The sequence below is a fragment of the Mucor mucedo genome, assembly GCF_025094135.1.
Source record: "Mucor mucedo strain NRRL 3635 chromosome Unknown EV154scaffold_16, whole genome shotgun sequence".
In the NCBI taxonomy this organism is placed as follows: domain Eukaryota; kingdom Fungi; phylum Mucoromycota; class Mucoromycetes; order Mucorales; family Mucoraceae; genus Mucor; species Mucor mucedo.
This window is the reverse complement of record NW_026252300.1, coordinates 256,310-269,263: the sequence shown is the minus strand read 5'-3', so window position 1 is coordinate 269,263 and position 12,954 is coordinate 256,310. Positions and strand designations below refer to the sequence as shown.

Genomic DNA, 12,954 nt, shown 5'->3' with positions numbered 1-12,954 from the left:
AGGGAAAAAAATACCCACACACACACATATATACATCTTGTTCATCTCTTTAAATGAGTAGCATTGCTAAAAAGTTCATCAATACTCCTCACTTTGCTGTTGTAGGTGCAAGCATAGCCAAAGAAAAATTTGGCAATAAAGTATTAAAATGGTATTGTATATATTAATATCATCTATTATTTTTCCATTACTAACTCCCTGCATAAACATAAAAAAAAGGTATCAATCGAACGGTCTAGATGTAACACCTGTCAACCCCGTAAATAAAAAACAAGATAGAAATGTACCTCATTTCTACTGCTAATGCTAATGCTTACATTTTTCATATAGAAGGAAGATGTGATTGAAAACCTCAAGACTGTAAAATCAATCAATGAATTACCTAATCCAAAAGAGACTGCCTTATCTGTGATTACACCACCCAAAGTAACCTTAAAAGTATTGCAAGACGCTAAAATGATTGGTATTGAGAATGTATGGATACAACCAGGTGGAGAAGATGAAAAGGTCATTCAGTTTATCAATGATAATAAGTCAACATTAAATGTTATCTATGGTGGTCCATGTATTTTAGTAAAAGGCTCTAGTTTATTACAAAATTACAGAGGTCGTCTATAATCCTCTCTCTTCCCCCCACACCCCTTTTTTTATATAAAAGAAAAAATAAAAAAATAAATTTCTACGCGCATGATATTTTTAAAGTTATAATCTCAAATGGCTTGAATTTAATTAATGTCCCTTCATCTAACTGTCTTTGTTGGCTTTCTTGTTGTAAATCCAACATATCATCATCAAGTACTCTCAGGTTTGTACTAAACGTCCTTACACTCATTGCAGCTGTTGTGTCTATAATAGTAATCACCTCTTGCTCATCCTCAAGAATGTTACATTTCACCATTTTCTTAATTATCCTTGAACTCATCAATTTGGCTCTTGCATGCCCTCCGTATGCTTCATACAACCGAATCACAACATCATTCGTATCTTCTGCTCGTTTTATAGTATCCAGTACTACATTCGAGGCGTTTTCAATATGGAATTTAGGAAAAGAAAACTTGACTCTTTCTATCTTATCTTGCTGTACTAATCTTGTTAACAATGGTGAATTGAAATTATACCCTTCACGCACAACATCAGACTGTAAAAAGTGATGTTCATGAGGATAGATAGCATATTTGAAAGAATGGTGTCCAACATCACAATTAGAATCAGGTGCTTTGGGTGCTCTTAATAAAGACAGTCTCAAAGCATTCCGGTGAGCTGAATATCCATATTTACAATCATTCAAAAGGGCAACTCCATAACCAAATTCTGACATGTCTGCAAACTTTTGTGCCACTACCTCGAACTTGGCTGCATCCCAGCTGGTATTGTAATGCGTTGGTCTCGATACATGTCCATATTGACATTCATAATTCACATTGTCTGTTAAAATATCCCAAGCAAATTCCACCTTTAAGAATTGTCGGTTTTCATTCCAATCAACTTCAGTTTCAAAGTCTAATCGTCGCGAAACAGCTGAAAGTACCACAATCTGTCTTAATTGACTTGTTGCCGAAAGCCTCTTTTCAACAAGCAGTGAACAACGCAATGGTCCTTGTTCCAGAATTTGAACAGATCCATCTTCTACAATCTTGAATTTCTCCAAATGATATATTTCAACATCCCATGCATCCCAGAAGAGCGGGATATCATCATACATTTTAAAAACATTTCCTCTTTCTCCAGGCTTGATTAATTCCCTTTCTACTTGTTTATCATACAAATGAATCAAATGACCCGCATGGTCAAATGTAACACGGATATACTGATTTTCCATAACAATGTTATTCATGCGATCTTTTTCTACCCGTACAGGAGGTGGTGTATCTACTTCCTCCAATGTATAGCCTGTTACACCTGAAGCTGCTACACTCTTAGCTACAGCATATCCACTTCTTCCAAATGCAGAGTATTGCTTCATAGTAGGTAATCCGTCATCCAGGGGGACCTCGATCACCTCGTTTCTCTCCCATGGCAACGTATTTATCACTGCCAGCCCCTTGATACCGTCAATCATTTCATCTAGCTGTAGTAATTGATTCAACATGTCTGATCGCATTTGTTTACCAATGACGTCAATTTTTGTGTACATTTGTAAACAATCATCGTACACCATTTCAATCGCTGATCCCGACATGACATCGTGAAATTGTGTGAGACATAACAGTTTCCAAAAATCATCAAACACCTGCTTAGGATATTGGAATGTGTCAGGGAACTGGAGTAATGAAAAGGTCGCTAATAGCTCGATATCACGTAACAGAAATTCACAGCTACGGTTTAATTTTTTGCAAAGCGAGTGTGTAGTGTAAATTCCACGATGCAATTCAAAGTACTGTATACACATTAATACGCGAGTTTTTTTAACGTATATCAAGTTTTACTTACCAGTTCACCTTTCCAAGATGGAAGTGCTTTAGCTGTTCGTTCGATATTTTCATAGAATTCGGTGGGTAAAGCCATGGTGGTCTTTGGTAAACCATCCACGTTTTTCATTCTTTTTAAGCGTTCAATCATACTAGCTAAAGGTCCTCCTCCTCCATCACCGTTACCATAAACAAGAAGACTGGAGTTAGAGTACACCTTATCGCGGTTGTTTTTGACACTTCGCGCCAATTCTTCCGGTGTACATTGTGCATTATATGTTTCTGACGGCGCCATATGGGTCAAGGACTTGGATCCGTCTAAACCCACCCACCAAAATGTTGTTAACGGAAACTTGTTGACATTGTTCCAGGATAACTTTTGTGTGAAAAAGTATCGAAGATCAGCTAATTTCATTAATTGTGGAAGCTGTGAAGAGTATCCAAACGAATCGGGAAGCCAAAAGACTTTGCAACGTTTACCAAAGTTTTGTTCAAAGAACCTTTGGCCATACAGAAATTGTCGACAAAGTGATTCTCCACTCGGCATATTCGTATCCATCTCAATCCAAGTCTAACAAAAAAAGAATTAGAAACAAAAAAAGATTGTTACAGAAGCATATTCTATACTTACTCCTCCTGTAGGCAAGAATTGACCTGTAGCCACCTTTTGATGAATTCTCTCCCAAAGAGGTAAATAGCGTTCCTTGACCCAATCAAATTGTTGTGCCTGTGAACAAATAAATTTATAGTCCGGATACCTATCCATCAAATCGATCTGTGAAGACCAACTTCTGGCAGCCTTTCGAATAGTCTCATCAAAGGGCCATAACCAAGCTGTATCGATATGACAATGTCCAATAGCATAAATCTCATGTTGTGCGTCTCCATTTTTTGATACCAAGAATTCTTGTGCAATTTTCAGTCCTTGGCGTAGTGATTGATCATCACCAGGTACAAATACATTAATGATATTATTCGCACAAAACAATGCTTGTGATCCACGTAAAGAATCTTCTGCAAGTTCTTTGGCCATACCGAAAATAATTTGAAAATCATACAGCAATTCCCATGCTAGTTTGTTGGGTACAGCCAAATCCACTTCGTTTAAATTAAAAAATCGACTGGGATCAGGCGGGCTAATTAAGCCACTACTAGCGGCTCCAAACATGCCATTACATGCCATCTCGATATATAGTTGAATCACTTCTCCTCCTTCTGCTCGTGTTGTCAAAATGTATTCATGACGTGCATCGCTACCAGCTATATTAAAATATGAGTACATTTTGGCCAAAATCAAAATTACGACCGGAATACACATACAGTACCTCCTCCTGTTAAACCTTGTAAGGTCACTCCATCCATACTCCAAATCATGGCTTCATTATCTGCATTCCATATAAGTTGAACCTCTTCTCCTACAAATTCATTGGGAATTCGAAGTTGCACATGAAACCAATGTGTAGACTATCATAAATTAAAATTAAAAAAATTAGGCCTTTTTTCAACCGCAAAAATCTTGTGCTACAACTTACCCATGAAGGACCAAACCACTCACCCAAACGTGTAGGTCTAAATTCCTGTTGAATGGCTTCTTTGAAAGGTATTCTCTTTAGATCAGGAACACTATAAACTAGTAAAGAAATATATTCCTCTTTTTACACACACATAAAAAAAGACCCGCAAGTGAGTATGTCAACAAGGCTTTTTTTGCATAAATCGCGTGTATATTTTACCTGAATTTGTTCTAGCTTTATACAGTTGGGAGAGTAAATTGACATCGTTTCCGTTAGCACCACCGCTTGTAAAGTTGGAACAACGATCTACAGTAATGCTACGAATGGATTTAGGGTGATCCAATACTTGTGGCACACGACCGATATTTAAATTTGACTGTCTTTGTGGTTGTTGTATAAATGAAGACTCATCAAACTGAAAATGACTCAAATCCATTTGTTTCTTTGTGGTAAGAAGGGCAAAAAAAAAAAAAAAAGAGTTGTGTAAAAAAAAAAATCTGTTTGGGGTTGTTTAGGACTGGAGCTGAGTTCCATACCAGGTCATCAAGGTCTCACGAAAGATTTTTCCATGTTCTTGTTCAGTTTTTATTGTATTGTATATACTGTGTGTATATATATATATATATATATATGCAAAATTGCTTGAAAAAAAAACAAGGGAACTAGATGCGTTACACGTGAAAAAAATAACTGGATTCTTTATTGACAAAACGTTAAAAAAGAGTTCCAAAATAGTTAAGCTTTCCCGCGGAGGGATGACACAATTGGGATTCACACAGCGCTGGGAGGAGATCCATTTTCCCACCGACTCAGCAGAGTAGCTCCGGGGATTTGTGGGGTAAACAGAAACATCGAATCATCTAATAAAGCAGTAGTGTCTAGCAGTGCATCAAATTCTAGTGGTTTGCAGGGTTGATGAACAGGGATACAGTCTAATAGAATACTGTCGATACTAGTGTCACTCCCACTATAGTAACCTGTAACAGTCGTTCCTTCTGGCGGTGTAGAAGGTGTCATGAAGGATTCACAAAGATGATTAACTAATTCAAATGCTTCATTATCAGTGGGCAAACTATTGTCATACTACAAAACCAAAAAAAAAATATAAGTTACACCATTTTGTATGCTTTTGTCTACCCCACAACATAGTTACCATGGACATTAAATTTGTTGTGTTCCAAATTGAATCCAATTGTTCTTGTTGAAAAAACATGTTCATTGTTGAATCATCCACCACATTTAAAGAGTCAGGTTTTAACTCTGTAATATTACACACCATGTATAAATTGTCCAATGTAGAAGGCACAAATAGATCTGCACCAAAGCCTCCTCCCAAATAGAACTTACATGATAGATTTCTTCCTGGCGATTTAAACTTTAAAGTTTCCCTTAAAGTCTGAGATCCATTTGCAATCTGATAAAGTTGTGCAGGTGACGAAGTCAGGAACAAATCAGAACTGGCAGACGTAGTAAAAGAGATAGGCTGTTGTTGTGGAACACGGGTAGAATGGCTGTTATCCAGCAGTATACGATGAATTCGTGATAGTGTTTCTGACGAGTCTGAGTGAATCAAATCATAAAATGAACAGTGACCCACGTCATTAGGCTTCATATTTAAAAATTCCACTGATTCATCTGATATACGTGCACAGCACAAATCCATCGAAAGAAAGATCTATTAATAATTTTTTAGTTTTTTTTTGTGTGTGTGTGAAAAACAACACTCACTGTCATCATTTCACTGGGGGCTAATCGTTCTTCCGTATGTTGTGTTTTGTTTAAGTAAGCAGATTGTGTCAGGTTAAAGGAACATGCTGGTAAACCGGGTGCGGTCATTGGTATTAATGGTATCAGGTTGTTTTGAGGTGTTTTAGGCGCTTCTAGATTTTTGTTCGTCTTTTTGGAACTGACCGCTAATTTTGGTCGACCACGTTTCTTATGCTTAATATCAATACAGGTATCGCATTTTCCTAACGCAGAGCATCTTTTACAGGGACGCGACACTTTTTTTTTCAGTAGTTAATATCATCCTATTGCCTTCCCACTCTCTTCTTTATACTTACAATCACATCCAAGATGAGCTTTTTTACAGTTGAGCTATACCAATTAAGTTAGTAACAAATTATGACATCAATGTAAAGCTACTTTACACAAGCAGTAGGTACATGGTTTGCTTTAACAGGCTTCTTTTTCGTAATGGTATGTGCTCGTGTATGGTTCACTGTGTTGACTTTAGCAGGGTTGTAAATTTCAATCATTTTTAAAAGTCGTATGCAGAAAAAAAAAAGTGTGGGGAAAGAAAGCAAAAAAATAAGAACGGTAGAATAAATTACATATTTTAGAATATCAAAATCTGGGAAAATCTGGGGTAGCGAATGGGAGAATATTAGCTCTCCCGTTTAAGTAATTTCTCACATCCGAATAAGGAATAAAATGTCCGATTGCTGAGTGCTAATATATTAATTATTTTATTTTTATTCATCTACTTCTTGTGCAGCAACTTTTGTAATATGGTACGAAGTTCCTACACGAATTAATAATGTACGTAGTGCTATACGAATCTCCGGTAGTAAACTCTCTTGACCTAAAAGCTCAACAGATGGGAGATAGAATCTAGGCACATGTCTCAAAAACTAGAAAGTGTAAAGATTAGGTTTCACAATAATGATCTACATGAGCAAACCACTTACGTCTTCATCTTGCAATTGCGCTAATCCAGTCAATATATTAACTACAACCGGTGTCCAGGCAGCAATAGGTTTAGGTTTTGTTTCATGATCAAGCTCAGCGTAAAGAGTGAAAATTTCATTACAAAGTCTAATTAAATCACCACACAGCTTTTTTTAGTTCCCAGAAACTCGTTTTCCTATTGCATCATAATTAAAACTTACGGTATCAGGATCTTTTCAATTTCCTCACGCTTGTCATCACGATCCTTGATATTTTCCAAGTTAGCATACATTCTCATCAGGACAGAGACATAGCATCCTCCACTTGAAGTTTCTTGCTTTAACAAGTTCGGGAGTTGTTTCATAAAACCGAAGCGGAATAGCGCCATGCGGAGATCATTGTCGATGTTGAATTTTTTAGCAAAATGGAAGGATCTTCCAAGACAGCCCATCAACGTCATTAAATGAGGTGCGGGGTAAGCACAATACACAACGTCCTTTGCCAATAAGTCATTTACCGTTTGAATAAGCATAAGTTGTAATACGCATTTGATGATCACTTGTTGGAAATTTCTTTGTCGCTCTTCACTCACTTCAATATCTAAAGACGAGGAGGAAGACTCGTGTCCTTCAATATTTAAATCTAATTGTAAAGCTATTTTGTTTTGTTTTGTCAAAATACGATTTCCCTTTGTGTTTACACTTCATTTAATATACATATTTACCTCCAGCAGATAATCCCTTTACTTTGTCTACCAAATCTTCAGTATCATCAAATAATCCATTGGCAGTAGTATTATCGAATAAATTGATGAAGGTCTCTGTTACCAAATCCCAACAGTTGCTGTCAAACTTTTCAACATTGGCTTCGATATACTGATCAAGACACTCACAGCCGATACGGGCTAAGGTATCGTTGTCTTGTGTGATACACATGCTGAATAGACCCAAAACATGTTGCATCATATCTCTCATATTATCAAAATAAAAGGTATATAAATCCACCACATTTCGAAGAGCCTCAATCATTGTAGTCGATAACCACACACTGAGATCCTCGGGAGACATTTGACGTCTATCACTGTTTCCATCTCTCAAATCATCAAACAATGGGAATACGATTTGTCTTGAAACAGTCGTCCAAAATTCAGGTGTAAATGAGCTGCCATGTTGTTTCAAAGTTTCAAAAAGATACACCAAGGCACGCTTACGTACTTCAACATCATCGCTTTGCATTACAACTTCCTTTAATCCATAAAGCACTGCAAACCAAAACTTGATGAGGAAATCATCGCCAGAAGCTTGCATAGGAACAATTGCTGTGGTATTTAAGGCATGAGCATCTGTGATCTCCAAAGGTGTTGTCTTACTCGCAAGTTCGAGCATCTTGGGGATCGTTCCCTTGATCATGTCCAAAGCAGGCAAACTAATCTTTTGAAACTTTTGGTTCTTGGAGAATTCGACGAGACAGGAGATATAGTCAGGAAACGTGCCGTTGGCAACAATATCACCAAAGCGCTCGTTTGTGACACTACGTACAATGTCAAAAGTCATGTGAACGATCGATTCAGAAGATTCACATGCACCAGTGGCAAATACAGAAAGCATGGTCTTCCAACCAGATCGCAAGTGGTGAGGTCTAGCTTGAATCATTTGAGATAAGCATCGCAAAACCATATCTTTGATGGCAACATCAGGATTGTTCGCCAACACTTCACGGAAAGGCATCAGGAAATCCTTTTGGAACTTGAAATGAGGTAACTCTTCCTTTTCCAAAAATTTCATGGCTAATTGACGTAAAGAATCCAAGGCAAAAAATGCAACATTAAAGTTGGATTGACAGCCCACCTTGTTATAGTAATCACCAAGAATAGCCCAAATATTAGACCATTCCATACGAATACGGTTCATGTTGTAGTATGAAATTTCTACAAGCTTTTGTAAACTGTACATACGAGGGTGTTCCATATGTGCCGAAGACAAAATTTCTTCCCAAGAGGTCTCACAAAGTGCACGCACAAAATCAACAATGGCATCTCCGTTCAAGTTGACAGTAGATGTGAACAGTCGATCGACAGCAAGAACCAAGGACTGGGATGAAACTTCTTCCGTGATGGGATTTGAACGTGGGGATGCAGGAGCACGAGTGGTGTTGTTCCAGCCCATCATGGATGTACGGCGACCAAAATCATTAGACGTCTTACTAGTGGGCGCTCTCTTTAAATCGCTGGTGCTTTTAGGGATTTCCATTTTGGGCCCATTACCACCATCCAAACCACTGGTAATCAATTGGAATCTTTCTAATTGACTCACTGTAGACAGAATCTCCTTCCATGATCCCTTAAGATAATTACCATCCACAGCAGCTACTTCCAACAAAGTCTTGATCGCTTCCACATTCTTCGGCTTCATCTCGTTCAAGTTTGTCAAAAATGTAAATTTAGTCAGGGTAGTTACAAATGCATCACGTTGGAGATCAACATCCTCAGACTGCACAGTGTGGAAAAGACAAATGATACGAATCGCATTTTTGAAACCATCCAAACAAAGACCAACAGTAGAGAGATCATCTGATTCTTGAAGAGGACCAGAAATACCCGCCAAGAAGGCCATCCAAGCTACTTCAAACATGGGACGTACATGCTCAATATGCGAAGCAGAATAAAATGTAATCATCTCACTTTCACCAGCTCGGCGGCGACTGGCCAACATACTACGGAACATGGCTTCAGTCTTAGATCCCATTTCTTCAGTAGCTGCTTGATACGCTTCACGACGAACGTCCCTGGCAATACCAGCATTTACAAGTGCATTCTGGATACCGCCAATACCTAATACACCAGCAGCACTAGGAGAGGACACCAACGCCGCCTCGTTAGCAGCCTCAACTTCGTCCTTCATCTTGATCTCATTATTGGCAATTTCTTCAAAATTTGCTTCAAGAATCTCTCTGGGAATATCATTACCATCATCAATGCCTCGGTTATTTTTGATGAATGCCTCGAGATCCATTCTACACTTGACGTGGGGACTATGAAGATCAGTATTCAGCATGATAACAGAGTATGCCAAAACATAAGCAGTTTCAGCATTAGCAAAGACACCAGCATTACCATGAACATATCGCTCTGCAAACTTCAACATGAATCGATCAATCTTTTGTCCTTCTCCTGGTAAACGGAAAGCTTGGAGGAAGAATCGAAGTGCCTCGGTAAATTTCATGTTGGAGAAATCCATTTCATCTACAAATGCGTGCATGATGGCAATATTTTCTGGCTCGCTATATAACAATTAGACATAAATACAATTTTCGAGTTTCTGTTATAAAAGTAAGCTCACCCTTCGCCTAAATATTCACCAATTAATGTCTTATTTAATCCTTCTGTAGATAACAAAAATTTAGCGACACTATGAGGATCTTTCATATCTAAAAATCCATGTTGAGCCAGCATAGCAAGGCCCTTTTTTGGCTTCCAATTAAATTGTCGTACACCTTCTTGGAGCAATTGTTTACGATGTTTCAAATTTTCAAATTCTTCGGGATCATCCAAGCGAGAGCTACTGACAGTATTCAATTGAGTCGAAGAGCCATTGGCGGAAGAAGATTGAAGTCTTGAAACAGAAGAATTGGGAAGGTTTGATAGGCTACCAGAGGATTGATCTTCACTAGCTCGAGGAGTACCATCGTCGCTCTTGTTCTCACTACCAGCAGTGATACTGACCGAGTTATTTTGGTACCATCCTACCAATGATCGAAGCACAGCAACGAGACATTCGAGGGATTTGTAACGAATAGCAGATTCAGGCATAGCGGCAGATTGATTTTGCTTGTCACTGTGTAAGATGGTAGCTGTTGTGAGAGGGGGAGGGATAAATGAGGAAGCATGACCATGGTTACCAGCATAAGCACTAGAGATAGGATCTGCAGAATGATTATCATAATCTTTACCGGTGACAGGTTGATTATGGGAAGTAGTAATTTTTGAGAGTACATTAACTAAACGTTCATAAATATTGTCTAAGGCAGCCCTATCACAATCATAGTTCAAATAGACATCGACTAATGTTTGAGGATCTTCACAGATACGCAGCACACCCTTTAATAAAGAGAACTTTTGTTGGTTGGATGCGTTACGCATTTCTAAAATACGCAATACGATTTCCTTCAGGAAGATTTCAATCTCGTTTTTTAAATACACCCGAAGTCCTTGAACGACTCGCCAAAGAATTTCGTGTGTGATGTCAAAGACTTGAGGTACAACCGAAAATGCGTTTCTTCCTATACTGGGACAGAGATACTGTTTTACTTCCAAGATGAATGGATTGGCACGATGGCCACTGGGATCTGCTACTGCAGCAGAGAAAAACACTTGATCGGAAGTAAAGACATCGATGTGGGACATCATAATGGTTAAAATTAAGTGCAGCGAAAGTAACTTGGAACGCATCGAATAAGATCTCATATCGTTACCCCTAGAATATTCATGTCAGACAAGTAGATACATTTTACACACTTATTCTCTTACCATTCAGATTGAATCGACTTTTTAGATAATTTACAAAGAGCCCTAAACACTAAAATAGCATCCTTAATATAAAGATCGGCGTCGGTCTCTGATTCCCCATTTTGGATTCCCTCATCCTCAAATGATCCTTTTCCTTCTGATGCACCGCTAAATTACATACATAATAATTAGCCAAAATGTGACATCCTTCAGGTTCTTTTTTTTTTTCTTATTTCTTACGTTGTTTCATATACGGGTGCTGTAGTGACTGTGTGATTAGCAGGTGATACACCATTTTGTTGCTCTTCTTGAAAGACGTTTGCAGTATCATTCAAGAAATCCTCATAGTTATCCTTTGATCTTCCGCTTGGTAATTTATGATCCATTTCGGTACGGGCCATATTCGCTTCAACAATAATTTGTTGTTGATATGCAGCGGCATCCTCTTCTGATTCGATGGGAGCATTAGGTGCCGTATTATTAGAATTGGCTGTATCCTCGCCTTCTGTAACATGCTCTTCCTCGGTTTTGTGAATGGATTCTGGCTTTTTTTCTTCTATTGCGGCTGTTTCCTGAACAGGAACAATGTGATTAGGGTTGGATTTAACTCTTCTAAAAATATGATCGACCATTTGTGTCATTGTGACTTGAGCAACATTTTGGTTGTCGTTGTTACGAGAAAGTAAAAAGATGTTGTATGTTGTTCGAACTGCTTTCAATAAGGCTGATAAATGAAGTGGATTGCTAGTGGAATAAACTGCGTCAAGAAGAGCCTACCGAGAAAAAAAAAGACAATGAACACATTGAACTTTACATATATTCATATCCTTTTCGAACTGACCTTGATAATTTGTAATTGGACCTTCTTATCTGTTTCTTCACCGATGAAACAATCGCAAATACCATCCACAACCTTTTCCATGACTTGAGTTTGTGCCACTTCATCTTCCATATCAGCAACATAATTATAAGTAATGAATTTGCCAAGACAATCTAGTGATATTGTCATCAAGTTTGCTGAGCGTGTATCGATAGCGCTTTGAAGTGCAGTTAAAATGACGGAGGAGCTTATTTTGATAAGCGGATGAGTAATTTATCCTTTTTGTGTGTGATTGTATATTTTATTTTACCGAGTTTGTCCTTCTGGTGCAGGTTCATTATTCTTTAATAATTCTAATAAAGTTTTAGTCCTTAAATTGGAAAAAAGAACGAGACTTATACAGATATACTTTACTGAGAGCAATATCGACTGCTTCTTTCAATGGTTTGTTGCGCCTTGCCTCTCTAGCTGCAGCAACTTTTTCGAGTGCATTTATAACAAATACAGCACTTGACTGTTGTGCTGGAGATGATGTATTTTGTAAAGTTGCAGATGCCATTTTTATAACAAGATGGATATTTCGTCTTGTCTAATCTAGAAAAAAGAGAAAAAAAAGTCTAAAATGGGTTATTCGGCCGAATTGAAACAGACTTTCTTTGTTCGTACCCAAAGTGTACAAAGATGGTGCGAAGAGAAGAAGAAGTTAGAAAAAAACAAAAAGGGCTGAAAAAATAATCCCAAAAAGTTGGGCTTTAAAATATATAAAATATCTCAAAAAGTGAACACACAACGCATGCCACAAACACCCTGCAAAGATATGGTTTATTGTGCTTTATTCATAAAAAAAAATTGTTTCTTCTTTTTGTGTGCTATATTTTTGCTTGTAATTAGTAGTCGTCTTGGTTGTATAAAATAGAATAAAATGTGGAGCATATTGGGTGTAAATGGTGATGATGTGCTTGAAATATGAACGAATGAAGTGATAATACTTGTAAAATGGTTTTTCTTAGCTGCTTGTTATTGTTACATGATTAAACT

The 12,954-nt window shown here is 37.7% G+C and overlaps 4 protein-coding genes across 4 annotated transcripts; 1 reads left to right on the top strand and 3 right to left on the bottom strand.

The window, feature by feature from the left end:
- Positions 1 to 53: 53 nt before the first annotated feature.
- Positions 54 to 618, top strand: EV154DRAFT_414888 (NAD(P)-binding protein; the record flags this gene model as incomplete). Its single annotated transcript, XM_051595632.1, has 3 exons — positions 54 to 151; positions 220 to 283; positions 331 to 618. 3 exons carry the CDS (start codon positions 54 to 56, stop codon positions 616 to 618), a joined length of 450 nt encoding a protein of 149 aa, XP_051461002.1.
- EV154DRAFT_81354 (galactose mutarotase-like domain-containing protein) lies at positions 596 to 4,585 on the bottom strand. The gene is made up of 6 exons (XM_051607786.1): positions 4,142 to 4,585; positions 3,941 to 4,059; positions 3,734 to 3,872; positions 3,040 to 3,668; positions 2,431 to 2,979; positions 596 to 2,377 (listed from the first exon to the last, which is right to left on the bottom strand). The coding sequence occupies exons 1-6, from the start codon at positions 4,356 to 4,358 to the stop codon at positions 680 to 682; spliced, it is 3,351 nt and encodes a 1,116-aa protein (XP_051461001.1). The 5' UTR covers positions 4,359 to 4,585; the 3' UTR covers positions 596 to 679.
- An 8-nt stretch (positions 4,586 to 4,593) lies between these two features.
- On the bottom strand, positions 4,594 to 6,209 carry EV154DRAFT_548997 (uncharacterized protein). Its single transcript, XM_051604843.1, has 5 exons — positions 6,073 to 6,209; positions 5,986 to 6,019; positions 5,651 to 5,925; positions 5,076 to 5,597; positions 4,594 to 5,005 (listed from the first exon to the last, which is right to left on the bottom strand). Exons 1-5 carry the CDS (start codon positions 6,178 to 6,180, stop codon positions 4,694 to 4,696), a joined length of 1,251 nt encoding a protein of 416 aa, XP_051461000.1. The 5' UTR covers positions 6,181 to 6,209; the 3' UTR covers positions 4,594 to 4,693.
- Positions 6,210 to 6,367: 158 nt separating this feature from the next.
- On the bottom strand, positions 6,368 to 12,631 carry EV154DRAFT_498248 (uncharacterized protein). The gene is made up of 11 exons (XM_051600338.1): positions 12,583 to 12,631; positions 12,331 to 12,510; positions 12,227 to 12,269; positions 11,938 to 12,163; positions 11,337 to 11,869; positions 11,118 to 11,264; positions 9,931 to 11,064; positions 7,317 to 9,871; positions 6,814 to 7,246; positions 6,613 to 6,739; positions 6,368 to 6,555 (listed from the first exon to the last, which is right to left on the bottom strand). The coding sequence occupies exons 2-11, from the start codon at positions 12,473 to 12,475 to the stop codon at positions 6,397 to 6,399; spliced, it is 5,502 nt and encodes a 1,833-aa protein (XP_051460999.1). The 5' UTR covers positions 12,476 to 12,510; positions 12,583 to 12,631; the 3' UTR covers positions 6,368 to 6,396.
- Positions 12,632 to 12,954: the final 323 nt, after the last annotated feature.